The following is an 18,981-nucleotide window of genomic DNA, read 5'->3' as shown; positions in this document are numbered from 1 at the left end:
TTTGTTCAGTCATCATTTTCTTTTTTAATTGTAATTTTCTTTTTCCTTCGTCAGTTTATGATTTATAAAAGGTTGTTTTCAAATATAAGAATATGAACAAATATATTTATAAATAGCAAATTTTCATTGTCTATTTGCGATGGACCATGTAGATCGCGGGTCAGTGATAGACTATTATATGTGTCTATATGTAAATATTTACAAATATAACAAATTTTCATTGCCTATTTTCTATTATTTACAAATATTTTTAGCAGTTTTTTCATTTAAAATAATTTTTCCTAAATAGATATTTTTTTTTGTCACAATTTGTCTGTACTCATTTGTTCATTACAATTATCTTATACAACAATTATTTTTTTCAACTTTATTTATCATATAATGTAAGAAAATAACAATATGTAATTTGTACTCTTTTAGGGGTAAAATATAGTTTGTAATTTAAAATATAAAAATTATAAATAAATACATAACAAATAATATACTAAAATAATAATAATTAAATAATAAATAGACTTATTTTTAAATATAAAAAAATAAATAAAAATATTTATATAGCAAAATTTTAGAACTATCAATGATAGACGTTGATAGACACTTCTATCAATATCTGTCAATGACATTGCTAAACACGGATAGAAGTCTATCAATATCTATCCGCATTTATTATTGATAGTTTTAAAAATTTATTACACCTTATAAATATTTTCAACAATTTTACTCTTTAAAATAATTTTTCTAATTAAATTATGTCTATTTCGATTATTATAATTAAATTACAGCAAATTTGACATGTTTAAAATTAAAATCTACCAAATGCGAATTAACTTCTTATAACATTTGAATAGAACCGTTAAAATTAAAAAATCAACACGTATGTATGAAGATTTAGAAATTATTAATTTTTTCATACAGAAATAAAACAAACTATTTTCTATTTTTCGTGTACGAAGAATAGAAATAATCCGAAAGAAGCAACAAAAGAAGCTCCAAATCCAAATCATCTTTCCACCTGTTTCAGTTGAATATCCATGACTGCGATCTGCTTCAAATACCAACCCTAAAAAATTCTCTCTAAACAGGAAGAACAGCAAACCAACTGCCTCATTAATGCCTCTACAAAAGGCAATTCTAGCAAAACAAGCAAAAAACACAACAGAGTCGTTAGCTTGAAGGAACCCCTCCAATTTCGTCTTCTTCTTGCCTTGCATGCCGGTTTTTTCTCCCATTTCCTTTCTGGGTTTTTCGTTCTGGGCTCCCTCTTTGACCCATGGCGGCTAAGAAACTCTGTGAGACCTTCTCCAAGAGCCTGATCGACGACGTCCAGAAATGGGGTTGTATGAAACAGACTGGGGTTAGCTTGAGATACATGATGGAGTTTGGTTCGAAGCCTACTGCCAAGAATTTGCTCATTTCTGCTCAGTTTCTTCACAAGGAGCTTCCAATTCGGATTGCTAGAAGAGCTATTGAACTCGAGAATCTTCCTTATGGTCTCTCTGTTAAACCTGCTGTTTTGAAGGTCTTTTTTTCACCTTCCTCTTGTCTTTTTTCCCTATATCTGCTTTGCATTTAGCTGATTTGGATGTGGGTTCTTTCTGAATTCTCGAATTTATGAGGATTTTCTGACGGAGCATCTTATGGCCTCTTTGTTAAACCTGCACTTTTGGAGGTCTTTTTTCACCTTCTTCTTGCCTTTTTTTCGCTTATATCTGCTTTGCATTTAGCTGAATTGGTTGCGAGTTCTTTCTGAATTCTCGAATTTATGAGGATTTTCTGACGGAGCATCTTCCTTATGGCCTCTTTGTTAAACCTGCACTTTTGGAGGTCTTTTTTTCACCTTCTTCTGGCCTTTTTTTCCGCTCATATCTGCTTTGCATTTAGCTGAATTGGTTGTGGGTTCTTTTTGAATTCTTGAATTTATGAGGATTTTCTGACTCGGAGCAATTAGGACTTATTGATTAATGTAGTGTTTTTGTTTCTGGCAGAGTAGGTTTCATTTCTTTCACTGGCTTCTGATTTTGGTTTCTGATCATTATTTTGCATTTTTCTGAAATTCTTTGGACCCTTTTTGTGTTGCTAATTAACTTGTTTGTTTGAGGTTTTCAATTTAGGATGTGCAATATCTGATCCTGCTTGTGTTAATTACACAGTGAGTCATTCAGGGCAGTTGGCTAAATTCTGTACAATTATTTAATTCTCTGTTTGTTGCTGTTGTAGGAGATTTCCCTTTTTATTCAAATATCCTTCAGTGCTTTTGCTGGTTAACTGTTCTCAGCTGCTGCTTGCTTTTTGATTGCTTTTAAGAGCTCGAATCTTTGTTGTTGAGACATGTTTTGCCTAGAAAAGTAATGCATTATCAAATGTTTAAATGTTTTGGGGGCTGTTTGGGAACTGTCTTCAAAATAGTTTTCTGCTTTTTAGAATAAAAGTTCTAGGAAAATATTTTTAGATAATTGTTTTGAAAAGTTGTTCTAAAGTTTGTCTATGTTTCAGATGAATGAATTTATTGTTCATCTCAAAATCGCATTCTTGTGAATACTGATTTCGACGTAGACAGTAATGTGAACAACTGAACATATATAATTTCTTTATTCACAATCTTTAAAAGCAGAAAACTTTTTTTTTGAACCAAACTTTTTTTTTGAACCAGTTGTTCAATCAGAAGCCATTAGTTTTTTATTTGAGTTTCACGGTGTATGAAAAGGCAGATTTCTTTATATTATATTTCAGGCACGACCTTTTACTGGTTTTACTTTTTGAAGCTGTGTTTCAGGTTTTCAGGGACACAATTTAATTTTCTCTAAATGTTTTCTTAGGTACGTGATTGGTATTTGGATTCTTTCCGTGACCTTCGGTCCTTCCCTGAGATAAAGAATTCAGATGATGAAAAGGAGTTTACACAAATGATAAAGGCAATTAAGGTGAGACACAACAACGTGGTTCCAATGATGGCTTTAGGCGTTCAACAGCTGAAGAAAGGCCTATGTCTGAATAGTATTGGTTATCAAGATCTTCATGAGATTCATCAGTTTTTGGATCGCTTCTACATGTCAAGAATTGGGATTCGCATGCTCATTGGTTGGTCTAATTTCCATTTCCTTAGTCAAAAGTCCCAAGTCCCATTTGTTCTGCCTTCCCTACTTCCTTCTCTATTTGTCTATGTAATTTTATGTTTTCTTTGAAGGGAGGATAGCAATATCAAAATCTAAATCATGCCATTATTTTATGATTTTCTGGAGCCTTAACATGTGGTTTGTGAAATTTGATTGTTACTCAGGGCAGCATGTGGAATTACACAATCCCAATCCCCCTCCTGACTGTGTAGGATATATACACACAAAAATGTCTCCTGTGAAGGTTGCGGAGAGTGCCAGTGAGGATGCTCGTGCAATCTGTTTACGTGAGTATGGCAGTGCCCCCAATATCAAAATCTATGGAGATCCGAGTTTTACATTTCCGTAAGTTCTTCATTTTGACTTCACTCGGATGTTTCACTCTTGTAGACTTTACTCTTTCTGCTGGAATTTATTCCACTTTTTGCCTGTGTGCTTATTTCTGGGCTTGGATTTTGAGGCAACTGATCTCGATTCTGTTCTTAACTTATATGTTCTTTTATATCGATATTTTTATTTGTGTTTTTTATAGTTATGTTCCAACACATTTGCATCTTATGGTCTTTGAGTTGGTGAAGAACTCATTACGTGCCGTGCAAGAGCGTTTTATGGATTCTGATAAAGTTGCTCCTCCAGTTAGAATCATAGTTGCTGATGGAATTGAGGATGTCACTATTAAGGTATTGTTCTTGAGCATTTCCAAAGTTAAGAAACTTCATTCTCAGTGCAGTCCCAAAATAATTGTGGATATGATTGACTTGCATTGTAGGTATCAGACGAAGGTGGTGGCATACCCCGAAGCGGCCTTCCCAAAATTTTCACTTACCTCTACACCACTGCCAAAAACCCTCTGGACGAACATCCAGATCTGGGAACAGCGGATTTGGTGACAATGGCTGGATATGGTTATGGCCTTCCGATAAGCCGTCTGTATGCTCGCTATTTTGGCGGGGATCTGCAAGTGATCTCCATGGAAGGATATGGTAAGTAATTCTTGCAGTTTTAGTTTTACAGTTGCTGTTTCTTGTACACGGCTCGCGAAGTCAACCTTTTTGCCTATTTCGTTCCTTCCGACTGTTTGTATGACTAGAGAAACAAAGAAAAGTCTCATATTCCTTCATGGATTGGTCTTTCCTGACTGTTTGTATCTTTAGAAACTGATATCTTGTCCAGTTCTCAAATTGATATCGATGATGGTTACTCGTTCTACTTAGATGCAGCCGGGGTGGAGCATCTTATTTACCTTCTCTACTCCACCAATTACAGTTGATGGGAAGTATATATGTCTATAGCAGTAGTAATGGTTCAGTTGAATTTCTTGATACTGACTGAGTCTTGAAATGTTAATATCTAACTGTCATCTTGATTCTCCGTTTGAACTCACCGTCGATATGCTTGTTTTTGGGTGGATAACTGGTGTTGTTATTGAACTGTACGCAGGAACAGATGCATATCTTCACCTGTCTCGTCTGGGGGATTCACAAGAACCTCTGCCATGAGGAAAAGGAAGAATTCAATGGGGGATTTGGTATATATTGAAATTGATCCAATTGTAATAACTTGGAATTTAGTAAGCGCATTCTTTTTCCGTTGCATATTCTGCCTTTTGCGTTGTGCAAAAATGCATTTTCTCACTACCATTTATTATTCCATTGGGTTAACTTTAACCATTCCATCGTGTTGGGTTTAACCATTTCACTAGAAATTTTTTTCCCTCCCTAGAAAAAAAATTGAAATTCCATTGAAGATTAAATACATGCATAATTTAAAAACTCTTTTAATATATATTAGACACTGATATTTTGCTATATTTGTAAATATTTTAGTTCAAATTTTCTATATTTGAAATCAAACCAAAAAATATTTTCAATAAGAGTCTATTATATCTTACATTTTTTTTTTAGGTTACGATTGTAATATATTCAAAAGTGATTTTATTAAATTCTTAAAGTGATGTTGGATTATTATGTTTGATTCCGAAAGGGGCTTTAGAGTTACCAAAATTACGAGAAAGAATAGTTTTGAAAATATAACTTTATCAATCTCCAAGTTTTTAAAAATAGGTGTATTTAGTCTCTTACATTCTTTCTAAATTAACTATTTTAGTCTGTGAGAATGTGTCTTTTCTAGAATGTGATTTTAGAGTCACTAAAATTACTAAGTGTATGGTTAAAACAAATAGATTGTCCAAGTAGACTTTTTAACTGCTATGTGGGTGGTTGACTAATTCTAGGTGGCTTGATAATTGGGTGTCTAATTACAGTTATTTTCTTTAAAAAAAAAAAAAGAAGAGAATAAAACACAACTTGAGAGAAAATTTCCATAAATAGAAATGTATTCTACCCCAAATTCTTATACTAAAATTCATATATTTTTAAATTTTCTCCAAATTCGATTATCATTATCAAATATTATATTTAAACTCAGTTATCTTTATCAAATATTAATTTTTCAAAACTTCAGGCCAATTTCATTTTTCAGATGGATGATTGGATTTTAATTTTTAAATTTTGGAAAAATTATTATTTTTTTTAAAAATTAGGTTTTATATAGAAAAAAATATAAAATCTCGATATTAATTTGTCCAAGAATTTATCGATGTTGTTATTAATTTGTCCGAGATTAATATCGAGATTTTATATATTTTTCACATCTTACATTTTTTTTTGAAAAAACTTTAATCCTTCCCAATATTTAATAATCAAAATGCAATCGTTTGGGATCTATATAAAAAATTCATTTGAATAATTGATAAATTTATTTGGAAATAAAAAATTAGGTTGAAAATTTGAAAAATTATGTAAATATTTGATAAATATAATCGGAAAAAGTTAAAAAATATATAAAATTTAATATAAGATTTTAGAAGATTAGATGATATTTAAAAAATTCTACTAATCTGAGTGTAATCCGTCATATTGATTAATTTTTAAAAAACTAAATCGATTATTTCAAAACAATGAACAGAAAAAGTTAATTTTTAACTTAAAATGGATGAGGGTGCTAGTTTTGTTTGAGGAAAACTACAAATTTGAGCCCTAACAAAACACGACCGCCCACGGAAAAAGAACAGTGTCGACCACCAGCGAAGATTCAACCAATTTGATTGATTGCGACACACGGAGAAGATCGTTCAGTGGCGAAGCTTGGAGCACCTGCGATGACAGAAATGGAGAACAGAGGTCGTATGTTGGGGTTACAGTGAAGAAGAAATAAACCTCACTAATCTCGAATCTATAAAATCCATAAAAAGAAAAATCAAATAGAAATACCCACCAAGTCAGAAAACAGTTTTCTTTATGGAATATAAATGGAGAAGACCACACTCACATTCCTTAAAACTCTATATGAATAGTACTTGGAATCTTTCACCAATAACCAAAATTGTATATTTAAGAGTTGATTTCTTTTAGTGGTTCTCAAGAAAACCGAGGAAGAACCCCTTTTATTTTTATGGATTGTCAAAAACATTAAAAAAAAGGGTGATTCATTTGGTTTGTTTTTTTCCCCTCTTATTTTCTTTTGTTTTTTCAAAAAATTAAAATTGAAAATAAGGTCTAAAACTTGTTGAGTTTCAGTTTTTTGGACGGTTTTTAGCTGATATTTGGAAGGTTAAATGATGTCCAAATTAAATGTGTGACCTATGAATTTTGATGATGCATTTGTAAGTAATGGAAGCATCCATGAGTTGTGTCTGTGTACTTTCTAAATGTTCAAGTCTCAAGTCGTTTGATGTTTTTTATAGAAAGTTATGGCAGTTTGAGTATCGAAAGGTCAAGAATTACTACAACTTTTGAAATTCTGTCTTAATTATTGTAATCTCTTTCATTTGCTTTTATTAGTTATTTATTGAAGATATTTAGGGAGACACTTTGTGAGATTATATATAGTGTAGTGTAATCTTTGCCAAGACAAGGTTGAGAAAGAAATCAATAGAAAATTAAGTATTAGTGTCCATAATTTATTCTCTCTCTCTTTAATAAAAAGCTCCATCACTCAAATAATTTTATTTTTTTCACTCAACCATTTAACCCAGTCATCAAGCCACGTCAAAAAGTTAAAAAAACTTTGTATATAATAAATATTAAAAGAAAATTCAAAATAAGTATCTCATGGAATCTAGTTGTTTGGACCATCATAAATAGTTAAAACTAGTTATTATTAAAACTAGATATTCTTAAGAATTTAATGCCAGGAAATCATCTTTTGGTCAAAGATTTAAAATAAAAAAATAGTTTTAGGAAAAGCTAACCTAACTACTTTAACAAAATTGAATCAGATAGCCATTTTTAGGACCAACCACTACAACAAAAATTACTTACTAAGTAATTCTTCAATTTGAAATTATCTTTGATTTTTCTAAAATTAATTATAATCTATGTCAAACATCATTTTGACGAAAATAAAAGTGATTTTAATCCATCCAAAATTACTTCCAAATATATCTTGCAAGGATTTTTGGATAGACACTTTAATGTTTAAAGTTGGAAGAATGCAGGATTTGATAAAATTTTCTAAACATTTCCTATGATCGGATGTTGATTTTATAATTATTACTATTATTATTCCCTTTTATTTTTAAATATCGTGATGGACACAATACTTAACGAGAGTGTGGCTCGAAAGTAAATAAACTAATTATATTGTTTTCAATAAACAATATGTGAGGTAGGAGATTCGAACTTCATAGTCTTACCTTTTAATCGATAATTTATATTTTATGTTAGTTAAACTATGCTCAAACTCATTTCAAAATCATATGAATTAATAGAATCATTCAAGTTAGAACAAAATCAATTAGTTGAAAAACGGGTGTTGTGGGTAAAATTATACAAATAAAATATGCCACATTCCATTTATGAACAAAGAACAGGGTATGAACAATACATTTCTAACCTCTAGTTGAAGTGCTCCCTTAAGTTAAGATATGGGAAAATTTTTTATAGGTTTATATTGTTTTTGTACTTTCATACTCGTGTACCTTTAATTTTGGTTATTTTTTTTTTATATTTACAAAATATTCATTTTGATTTTTTTATACTTTTTAAAAAGTAACAATTTCAGTTCCTTCGTTTTCATTTTCAATGGACCAAATTAACATGGTCATTCTTTTAAAGTTCAATTACTAAAATGAACAAAAGTTGAAAGTGCAACAATTAAAATAAACATGTTAAAAATCAAAATTGAAATTTGAACGTATATGAGTTAAAAGTGAACCCAAGTAAAAAATATGTGAACCGATATAGTATTTAAAGGACCTTTTTTTATATTACATTCATTTATTACTTGTCATGTCGTCAATATAATTTTAAAAACAGTGTGGGATAAATTTCAAGTGTGAAAGGTCCTACATACTAATAGAAATTTTCTAATCATATGTCTATGTCAAATCATCCGTCAATTTTTTATCTTTGAATTCATTTCACTTTGATCTTTTAGGTTCTGGAAGTTTATACATTTGCGTCTCTCATCCCTACATGTGTGTTAAATTGGCAAAGTTTCATTTTATTGAAAAAGAGATCCACTTGTGGCCATATTGGTGATGGCGATTGAGATAACTACCATAAATTAAGGCTTAAAAGTATTATTTCAAGTTTCAATAAAATTGCAAACGACGCCCCCTATTTATAGTTGGATGGGTGGGCTAAACGTTTGGGGCTCCAACTATCTCACTTAAGTGCTCAATTATTTTGATTCATTTCCTTACTCTCCCTCGTTTTCCTTACTCCTATTAGTGCTCGATTATTTTACTTTGATTACTAGATCCTCGATGGCTCGTCACACGTTCTTCAATGCACGATCACTCGATACCTAGCTTCATAGTTACTCGATACAGTTGCAACCGATACGTGTATACTCAATAATATCGAGATCATACTCGATGCTCGATTACTTTATACTCGATTATTTTGAATTCAAAACACGTTTGAAGGTCACTCGATACACAGCTTCATGGTCACTCGATATGCCTGCAATTGACACATATATACTAGACCATATCAACGTCATACTTGATGCTCGATTACTTTATACTCGATAATTTTGAATTCAAAACCCGTTTGAAGGTCACTCGATACCCAACATCATGGTCACTTGATACGCCTACAATCGATACGTGTATACTCGATCATATCAACGTCATACTCGATGCTCGATTTCTTTATACTCGATTATTTTGAATTCAAAACCTGTTTGAGCATGTTACACGATACTCGATCATTTTGCCCCTATTTTGATTATTTTTCTTACTCTCCTTCGTTTTCTTTACTCCGATTAGCGCTCAATTATTTTGCTCTGTTTCCTTCCATCTCTTCTCCTTAGGGTTTCGTCATTGTTTCCGATCAGCATCGTTCCTGCTGATCAACTGCCATTTTGGTTCTTTTTGGTCGGATTTGAAGAATCCTTCGTAAATCTAGACTACGGTATGTTTGGTAGTCTAGATATGTGTTTTTCTCTAGATCCATAACCCGTCCTCTTTCATCTTTCCATTTTGAATGCCATTGTCATTCCTCCTTTATCTTGTCGGTTTTTTTGGTTCTCTTTGTTCTCTTTGCTCCAAACGAGGGTTTCCCCTTGCCGCTTCTTTCGGTTCTTCAATCTTTTGTGTTGTCCCTCCTGTCTATCTAAGTCCGAATCGTACAACCATGTTAGAGCTTAAATCTTGCTTGGTAGGGGATGAAGATCCTCGTTTGGAGCATGGTAGGGGATGAAGGATGGTGTTTAGATCTTGGTAGGGTTACCAGATCCAATGGTAAGTCTTCTTTCTCTTCACCAACCGATGATGAGCCACTGTATATTTTTTCCTTCTTTTTTTTTTTGAAAAAAATGTAAGCTTATTTTGCTCTATGCTTGATTTCAATGTTTTGTTCTTGGTCTTTGATTATCGGTCTTTGATGATCGATGTATCTGTTCTGTTTAATGACTATTTATTATCAGTCTCTATGCTTGATTTCAGTATTATGTTCTGTTCTTGGTATATGATTATTGGTATTGATTATCGGTCTTTGATTATTTTGCCCTTATTTCAATGACTCTTTTTGCATTGCTACTATTCTTAGTATTTGATTATTGATCTTTGATTATTTTGCCCCTATTTTGATGACTCTTTTTGCATTGCTACTGTTCTTGGTATATGATTATTGGTATTTAATTATCGATCTTTGATTATTTTGCCCCTATTTTGATGACTCTTTTTGCTTTGCTACTGTTCTTGGTCATTGATTATTGGTCTTTGATTATCAGTCTTTGATTATTTTGCTACTATTTCAATGACTCTTTTTGCATTGACTCTAATGATCAATGTATCTGATTTACCATGTTACATCATATTATCCAAAATTCGACTTAAGAAAGAATTTCCTTGTTCTGAGGTTGGTTCTTACTTTCTAAGCATAATACTAGGATAGTTGATTGTTTGTTGGCTTCCTTTTTTTTTTTTCCCTCTTCTAATCTCATTGCAACTATGTCATAACTCTTGTTTGGTTCCCAACTTGTTTGGTTTACTCTAGTTTGATTGCAAGTAGTGGTTCTTAGAGTAGTGGTTTGCAAGTACCTTATTGATGTGATTGACAATAGTGAATTGATGTGTTTGGTTCCCAATCTCAATGGTACACTATTCACTTTATTTCACTAGGTGGGGTTTCAAAGGTGTACTTATTACCATAGGTACATCTAAACTTTATCTACCCATGAATGAGACCCATTTCCAAGGTACACATCTTTTCCTACTCATGACCTACCCATGAATGAGACATACTTATTTCCAAGGTACTTTATTTCTCTTTTCCATAAATCAGACCTCTTTTCCTTACAACTACGAGGACAATCCCATCTTCACCACACTATTGTTGGTAAGTCCCTTCCCCCTCCTTCTCTTTTGTGTTGCTTATCACATCTCCTGTTAAGTCACTTTCATTTTGTTTCTTTATATTATTACTAAAGTATTTGTTTATTGATTGTCATAATGTTCAACTTATTAGAGAACAAGCAAAGCTTCACATTTCCTCCTTCTATTGTACGTAAGATGTCAAGGAACTCTTATTCAAGACTACCTACAAGCGGAAGCGGGTCTTTCCAATTCATTATGACAGAATTTTCACATATACATTCAAACATACTAAAATGCATTCATAATGCTAAAATATTGACATGTTCAAAAGAACAATAAATAAGAGATCGAGAGATTATACAAGTTGAAAACTTATTCTTCATAGAAAATCTCGCTTTTTCTGAGATGGTAAGCTATTGCGTAGCAAAATCCAATCGTCTACCTAGAACAGTCTCCACATGAATAGAAGGAAACGGGGATGACACCATCACTCAGAGCCCTTAGTATTCTTAGAGTGAGGATCCAAAGGGTGGACTTTGTTCGGATTTGGTAGAGTGAAGGAGGAAGGGTGTGATATCCCATACTTTGTTTTATTTATTTATTTATTAATAATATAAAACTTTTCCCTTTTCAGTAATTGTCCTTAGTTGAAGGACATGTTTGGAATTCTGAATTTAAAGTATAAATGCGAGGATTTAAGTGTTGTCGGGGAATTTATTCAAAATTTTTTTAAATTTGGAAAAAAGGTTATGGCAGGAATTAATTATTTTTGGAAAAAGGAAAGGAATTAAATAGTATAAAGTGGGTTAAGGAAAAAAAATCTAATTAAAGTTATACTATTTTCCTTTTATTATTGTTATTATTGTTGTTGTTGTTGTTATTATTATTATTATTTCATTACTTTTATAAAAAGCCCCCCCCCCCCCCCCCCCCCCAGAAATCTTTTCTTCCTTTTCGTCGATTGGGTCCGCCGCTGCCGGCCGTTCACGCCTCCAGTTAGACGTTGCTGCTCCACTCTCCATCACCCAGTTGTGTCGAGCCTGAGAAGCTAGCCACGCGACTTTAGTTGTCTACTAGATCTGATGCTTGCAGTTCAGATCTGAGACATGTCTAGCCAGTCACTGATTTCCGACCCACGCTCACCGAGAGCCACCGCTCTTCAATCTGCACCGCCCAGATCATAAGTCACGCGCCGCCCAGCCTTGTCCACTTTCGTAGCCGTTCATCGCCCAACCTCGACCCACGCACTACAGTTGCTGTCATCGCGGGTCTGACGTATGGGTTTTCTTTTGCCACTGCTCTTGTCGGATTCTTGATATTTTTGGGTAAGCTAATGGGTATTTTTATGGGCTTTTCTTAAAGTAGCTTGAATGCCTATCAAGTTTTGACATAAATTTATTGTTACCCACTAAGATTTTAGATTTTGGTCTGATTTGATTAACCCATAATGTTGGAATTTTAGATTGAATATTTGGGAGGATTTTGAAGTGGCCCATTAAGTTTGAAGTTTAAGACCAATTTCGGCGAAAAATTTGTTAGGGTTGGTAAGTCTTTGTGGGTTTTGAAAATTTACGTTGGACCAAGCCACGATTTCAGTAAAGTTCAAACTAGAGACCATGAGTATATTGGTTAATTAGGAAGGACTCAAGGATTAATTTAAATATTGAATTTAATATAGGTGTCGCTTGAACGCTCTGCTTGGCAAGGAGGGGATAAGCTTGCTTGAACTAATTTGGATTTACTTTGAGGTAAGTAATCTTACCATTGGAACTGCCCACGAGCCAGGCTTTAGTTGTATGCTAGCATGGTGAGTGTATGTTATGGTAAATTGTTAGCATGTTGATTGATAGTATGACCTGAATCAAAGTATGTTCTGGCACGAGTTCTAAATCGTTTAAATACACACCTAAGCATTTGATCGTTAGTATGTGATGGTATGTGTTTTCATATGTCGACGTCTGACCTGCTAGTGTTGAGGTATACTTGTATATTGTAGAATTATGATGTGAGGTTTACATGAATGTTGTATATTATGTTGTTGAGGATTATGTATATGTGATGGAGCCATGGTGCCAAGGATTTCATGAATGTTTTAGAATTGTACGATGTTGATTCTTTGAACGTTGAAACTGTGTGAATATCCTCATTGATTAGTTAGATGCTCACCAGTTTTACGTTTCCTTCGGGATTCACCAGTTTTGTGTTTCTTTTGGAATTCACCAATTTGTGTTTCCTTCGAGATTCATCAATTTGTGTTTACTTCGGGATTCACCAGTATGTGTTTCCTTCGGGATTCACCAGTTTTGTGTTTCCTTGGTATTCACCAGTTTTGTGTTTCCTCCGGGATTCACCAATTTTGTGTTTCCTTCGAGATTTACCAGTTTTGTGGGCATACTTAACTACAATAGGATAAGACTCAGTCTCTTGCCTGTTTCATGTATTTATGTGCCATATGTGGGTATCTAAAGGACATAGATGCCTAGCCTGACCCAAGTGGTGGGGCTACTTACTGAGTATTTCATACTCATTCTTTCTTATGTTGATGTTTCAGGAAAAGGTAAAGATGTACCAGCGATGATGCAACGGAATTCGTGATCGTGTCACTGGGACTAGACCTTTTCGCTTCTACATTTTGAAATCTGTATTTGGTTTTATTGTTTACAATTTATTACTAAGGATTATTTCTTTCATATGCCTTTGATTAGCCTTTAAGAATTTTGGGTACCCTATTAACTGTTTTATCAATTGCATTTAATAAACGTCTTTTGAACTTTTCTTATTTAATTAGCATTTATTTCAAATAACTGAGCGTCATTTTTAAATTCTGTGCATGCATTTATTTTAGTAACGGCCTTACCTAAGTCCTAGGGGGTCGGGTCGTTACAGTTGGTATCAGAGCCCATGTTTTAGGTTCTGTAGACTGACTTACTATGTAAGTCTAGGTAGTCCCTATAGCCAGTAATGAATTCCTCGTCATCGTCAGGTATGTTCTACTAACAAAATTTTCCATGTGTATATGAGAATAGTGATGTAGTGTTTTAAACACATGATGTCTGAGAGAGACTCAGAAATAGTTAGCTAACATACGAATTTATGACAGGACATGGCACCTAGACGTAGAACAAGGAAAACAGTTAGAGAAGAAATACTAGCAGAGAGAGAGGGGAGTAATCAAACTGCTCCGGCAGCGCCAATTCCGCCTACGACTCAAGTGGATGAAAAGGCAATGGAAGCCCGAATTAGTGAAGCTGTTGCAACCGCTCTGATGGGGAAGCTGCAGGAATTGATCCGTAGCATGATGGCAGAACAGCCTGCCCAGACTTAGGCTCAGGAGGAACCAGTGCCACCTGAGCCGTTACGACAAACCCGTCCACTAGACAAGGATACGCAGAGCCTATCTCTCGAGGCCAAGCATTTAAGGGATTTCCGGAAGTATGACCCTCGCCCCTTTGATGGATCGCTGGGAGACCCCACCAAGGCAGAACTATGGTTGTCATTCGTTGAGAAAATTTTTCGTTTTATGAGGTGCTCGGAAGAGCACAAATTGCAATACGTAGTCTTCATGCTGACTGGTAGTGCGCAATCTGGTGGCATTCGGCAGAAAAGATGATCGATATTGGAGGTGACCTTGCAACTTGGGAACAGTTCAAGGAACGTCTTTATGAGAAGTACTTTTCGGCCAACACCCGATACAATAAGCAGGCAGAATTCTTGAACTTGAAGCAGGGCGTTATGTCAGTGGAGAAGTACGAGTAAGAATTCGATAAGTTGTCTCAGTTTGCTCTTGAGCTAGTGGCCACCAAGGCAGTGAGAATCGAGAGATTTATCCAGGGCCTAAGGAGCGGGTTGCGAGGGATGGTGTATGCCTTGGATCTCCAAACTTATGTCGCGGTACTGCGAGCCGCTGTGAGGATTGATGCCGACTCCTAGGGGGGAGAGGAATACAGGAGGTCACTCGGGACTGGGACCTCTACAGGGCAGAAAATGAAAGCTGAGCATAGGACTCTTGAACGTCAGCAGAGAGGTCAGAACACAGTGCATGTTCCACGTCAGTGGGGACAATAGAGTACCCAGGCTGGGAATGGTAGATAGGATAGACCGATACGCACCACTTGCGATAAGAAACACTGGGGACGTTGTTTAGCCGTCTCTGGGAATTGTTTCCGTTGTGGCCAAAAAGGACATATGGTAGATAGATGCTCAAGGAGGAATGCGCCTGAGCACAGAAGCCAGCTTGTAGGATCGTTCCAGGGAGGCCCGAACCGCCAGGAACAGTAAGGAAATGTATTTTCTACTACTCGGCGTGAGGCCGAGAAGTCAGGCACCGTGGTGACAGGTACACTTCCCATTTTGGGACACCATGCTTTTGTTTTATTTGACTCTAGTTCTTCGTACTCGTTTATATCTGCTATATTTGTGAGACACGCCATGTTAGACTCAGAACCGTTGGCATTTGCTTTGTCTATTTTCATTCCCTCGGGAGAGATCATGTTAGCTACAGAAAAGATAAAGGCATGTCAGGTAGAGGTAGCCAACCGCGCATTAGATGTAACCCTGATAATTTTAGATATGCGCGATTTTAATGTTATACTAGGCATGGGTTGGTTAGCTACTAACCATGCCAACATAGATTGCTCTCGTAAGAAGGTTATCTTTAAGCCTCTTACAGAAGTGAGTTTTAAGTGTAAAGGGGTTGGGACCGTAGTCCTACCCAAGGTGATATCCGCATTGAAGGCCAGTAGGCTATTCGACCAAGGAGCCTGGGGCTTTATGGCCAGTATGGTAGACACCAGGGAGAACGAAGTTACCTTAACTTCAGAGCCAGTAGTGAGGGATTTTCCAGATGTGTTTCCAGAAGACCTTCTAGGATTGCCCCTGCAGCGGGAAATAGATTTTTCCATTGAATTGGAGCCAGGCACAACCCCTATTTCGAGGGCCCTGTATAGGATGGCCCCGACAGAGTTGAAGGAACTAAAGATCCAATTATAGGAGTTGTTGGATAAGGGTTTCATTCGCCCTAGTGTGTCACCATGGGGTGCACCCGTTTTGTTTGTGAAAAAGAAGGATGGATCGTTACGTCTGTGCATTGACTACAGAGAGTTGAACAAGGTGACCATAAAGAACAAATATCCCCTTCCCAGGATCGATGATTTGTTTGACCAATTACAGGGAGCTGCGGTATTCTCTAAGATTAACCTTTGGTCAAGGTACCATCAGCTGAGGATAAAGGACAGTGACATATCCAAGACAGCCTTTTGTTCGAGGTATGGACATTATGAGTTCATAGTGATGTCATTCGGCCTAACTAATGCACCAGTAGTGTTCATGGATCTAATGAATAGGGTGTTTAAGGAATTCCTCGACACCTTCGTGATTGTTTTTATTGATGATATTTTGATTTATTCCAAGACAGAGGCCGAGCATGGGGAGCATTTGCGGAGAATTTTAGAGACATTGAGGGCCAATAAGCTATATGCTAAGTTTTCTAAATGTGAATTTTAATTGAAGCAGTTGTCTTTTCTAGGGCATGTGGTATCCAAGAAAGGTGTCTCAGTGGATCCTACAAAGGTGGAGGCAGTTACGGGTTGGGCTCGTCCAACCACGGTCAGTGAGGTGTGCAGTTTCCCGGGGTTAGCAGGCTACTACAGACGGTTCGTGAAGGTTTTCTCTCGCATAGCCGCCCCATTAACTCAGTTGTCCTAGAAGGGGGCAACATTTATTTGGAATGAGGCTTGTGAAAGCAGTTTCCAGGACCTCAAGCAGAGACTGGTTTCAGCCCCAGTTCTCACAGTACCGGACGGATCAGGTGGTTTCGTCATTTTCAGTGATGCATCCATGAAGGGGTTGAGATGAGTATTGATGCAACAGGGTAGAGTAGTTGCTTATGCTTCACGTCAGCTGAAGAAGCATGAACAGAATTATCCCACGCATGACTTGGAGTTAGCAGCGGTGGTTTTTGCTCTCAAGATCTGGAGACATTACTTGTATGGGGAAAAGATACAGATCTTCACCGACCACAAGAGTTTGAAGTACTTTTTCACTCAGAAGGAGCTAAACATGAGGCAAAGAAGGTGGTTGGAACTAGTAAAGGATTATGACTGTGAAATTTTGTACCACCCGGGGAAAGCAAACGTAGTGGCAGATGCTTTAAGCAAGAAGGTGGCCCATTCTGCAGCTCTCATTATCGGACAGACTCACCTATGCAGGAACTGAAAATGGCAGAGATTGCAGTAGTTGTGGGGAAGGTCGCAACACAGTTAGCACAGATGTCGGTGCAACCAAGCCTAGGGCAGAAGATTATTGATGCGCAGCGAGACGACCCTTATTTGGAGGAGAGGGTTCGTAGGGTGGAGTTAGGCCAGGATAGCGAATTCTCTGTGTCAGCAGAAGGTGGCCTCCTTTATCAGGGGCATCTGTGCGTGCCGGCGGTTAGTGACATTAAGAAGGAGCTGTTGTCAAAGGCTCATAGTTCCCTATTCTCAGTTCACCCCGGCATCACCAAGATGTACCAGGATCTGAAACGTTACTACTAGTGGAATGATATGAAAAGAGAGGTTGCAGAGTTCGTTAGTAAGTGTTTGGTGTGCTTGCAGGTGAAAGCCTTGAGGTAGAGGCCAGCAGGCTTGTTACAACCATTAAATGTACTAGAATGGAAGTGAGAGCATGTGTCTATGGATTTCATGTGGGGTTTCCTCGAACAGTTAAAGATTTCACTGTGATATGGGTCATTGTAGACAGGCTTACGAAGCTAGCACATTTCATACCCGGAAAGTCCACCTTTTTAGTGAATAAGTGGGCACAGATATACATGAAGAAAGTGGTAAGATTGTATGGAGTACCCATGTCCATTTTGTCGGACAGAGACCCTCGATTCACGTCTAACTTCTGGAAGAGTCTCCAGGCGGCATTGGGGATCCGATTAAACTTCAGTACAATGTTCCACCCTCAGACTGATGGGCAGACAGAGAGATTGAATCAGATACTGGAAGACATATTGCGTGCCTGTGCCATAGATTTTTTCGGAAGCTGGAATGCTTACTTGCACTTAATGGATTTTGCGTACAATAACAGCTACTAGTCCACTATTGGGATGTCACCCTTCGAGGCCCTATATGGGAAGAGTTGCAGGTCCCCTGTGTGTTGGGATAAGGTAGGAGAGAGGAGATTGTTAGGACCTGAATTGGTGCAGCCCACAAATGAGGCCATACAGAAGATCAGGGCTCGTATGCAGACAGCCCAGAGCAGATAGAAGAGCTATGCTGATGTAAGACGTAAGGACTTAGAATTTGAGATTAGGGTGAAAGTGTTCTTAAAGGTGGCACCCATGAAGGGTATTATGAGGTTTGGCAGGAAAGGAAAGTTGAGTCCGAGATTCATTGGACCTTTTGAGGTCCTGGAATGAGTTGGCGCTGTAGTTTACCGTTTGGCCTTGCCTCCAGCATTGTCTCGGTTCATAATGTCTTCCATGTTTCGATGCTAAGGAAGTATGTGGCAGACCCATCCTATGTAGTTGACTACAAGCCCTTACAGTTGAATGATAACTTGAGCTACGAGGAGGAGCCCACAGAGATTCTTGCCAGAGAAGTAAAGACATTGCGCCATCGGGAAATTGCTTTTGTGAAAGTTCTATGGCAGAACCACCAGTTCAGGGAAGCCACCTGGGAGCGAGAGGATGAGATAAAGGCCCAGTACTCAGAGCTATTTCAAGGATGAACTTTCGAGGACGGAAGTTCTTTGAGGGGGGAGGAATGTAACATCCCACACTTTGTTTTATTTATTTATTTATTAATAATGTAAAACTTTTCCCTTTTCAGTAATTGTCCTTAGTTGAAGGACATGTTTGGAATTCTAAATTTAAAGTATAAATGTGAGGATTTAAGTATTGTCGTGGAATTTATTCAAAAAAATTTTCAATTTGGAAAAAAGGTTATGGCAGGAATTAATTATTTTTGGAAAAAGGAAAGGAATTAAATAGTATAAAGTGGGTTAAGGAAAAAAAATCTAATTAAAGTTATACTATTTTCCTTTTATTATTATTAT

At 36.3% G+C, this 18,981-nt stretch overlaps 3 protein-coding genes across 3 annotated transcripts; all 3 read left to right on the top strand.

Annotated features, from left to right (window-relative positions):
• The first annotated feature begins 929 nt into the window (after nt 1-929).
• Nucleotides 930-4,783, top strand: LOC120072509 (pyruvate dehydrogenase (acetyl-transferring) kinase, mitochondrial-like). The gene is made up of 6 exons (XM_039024886.2): nt 930-1,519; nt 2,817-3,078; nt 3,278-3,458; nt 3,646-3,793; nt 3,883-4,096; nt 4,554-4,783. The coding sequence occupies exons 1-6, from the start codon at nt 1,271-1,273 to the stop codon at nt 4,610-4,612; spliced, it is 1,113 nt and encodes a 370-aa protein (XP_038880814.2). The 5' UTR covers nt 930-1,270; the 3' UTR covers nt 4,613-4,783.
• A 10,586-nt stretch (nt 4,784-15,369) lies between these two features.
• On the top strand, nt 15,370-18,019 carry LOC150037347 (uncharacterized). The gene is made up of 6 exons (XM_090311970.1): nt 15,370-15,881; nt 16,038-16,119; nt 16,453-16,602; nt 16,686-16,747; nt 17,117-17,463; nt 17,535-18,019. Exons 1-6 carry the CDS (start codon nt 15,370-15,372, stop codon nt 18,017-18,019), a joined length of 1,638 nt encoding a protein of 545 aa, XP_090168096.1.
• Nucleotides 18,020-18,137: 118 nt separating this feature from the next.
• Nucleotides 18,138-18,654, top strand: LOC150037346 (uncharacterized). The gene is made up of 2 exons (XM_090311969.1): nt 18,138-18,205; nt 18,357-18,654. The coding sequence occupies exons 1-2, from the start codon at nt 18,138-18,140 to the stop codon at nt 18,652-18,654; spliced, it is 366 nt and encodes a 121-aa protein (XP_090168095.1).
• The last annotated feature ends 327 nt before the right edge of the window (nt 18,655-18,981 follow it).

This window comes from Benincasa hispida, chromosome 3, assembly GCF_027475165.1.
Source record: "Benincasa hispida cultivar pf3 chromosome 3, pf3_genome.v1.1, whole genome shotgun sequence".
Taxonomy (NCBI): domain Eukaryota; kingdom Viridiplantae; phylum Streptophyta; class Magnoliopsida; order Cucurbitales; family Cucurbitaceae; genus Benincasa; species Benincasa hispida.
Note: the sequence above shows the minus strand (reverse complement) of the source record. Positions and strands in the feature narration are given on the sequence as shown.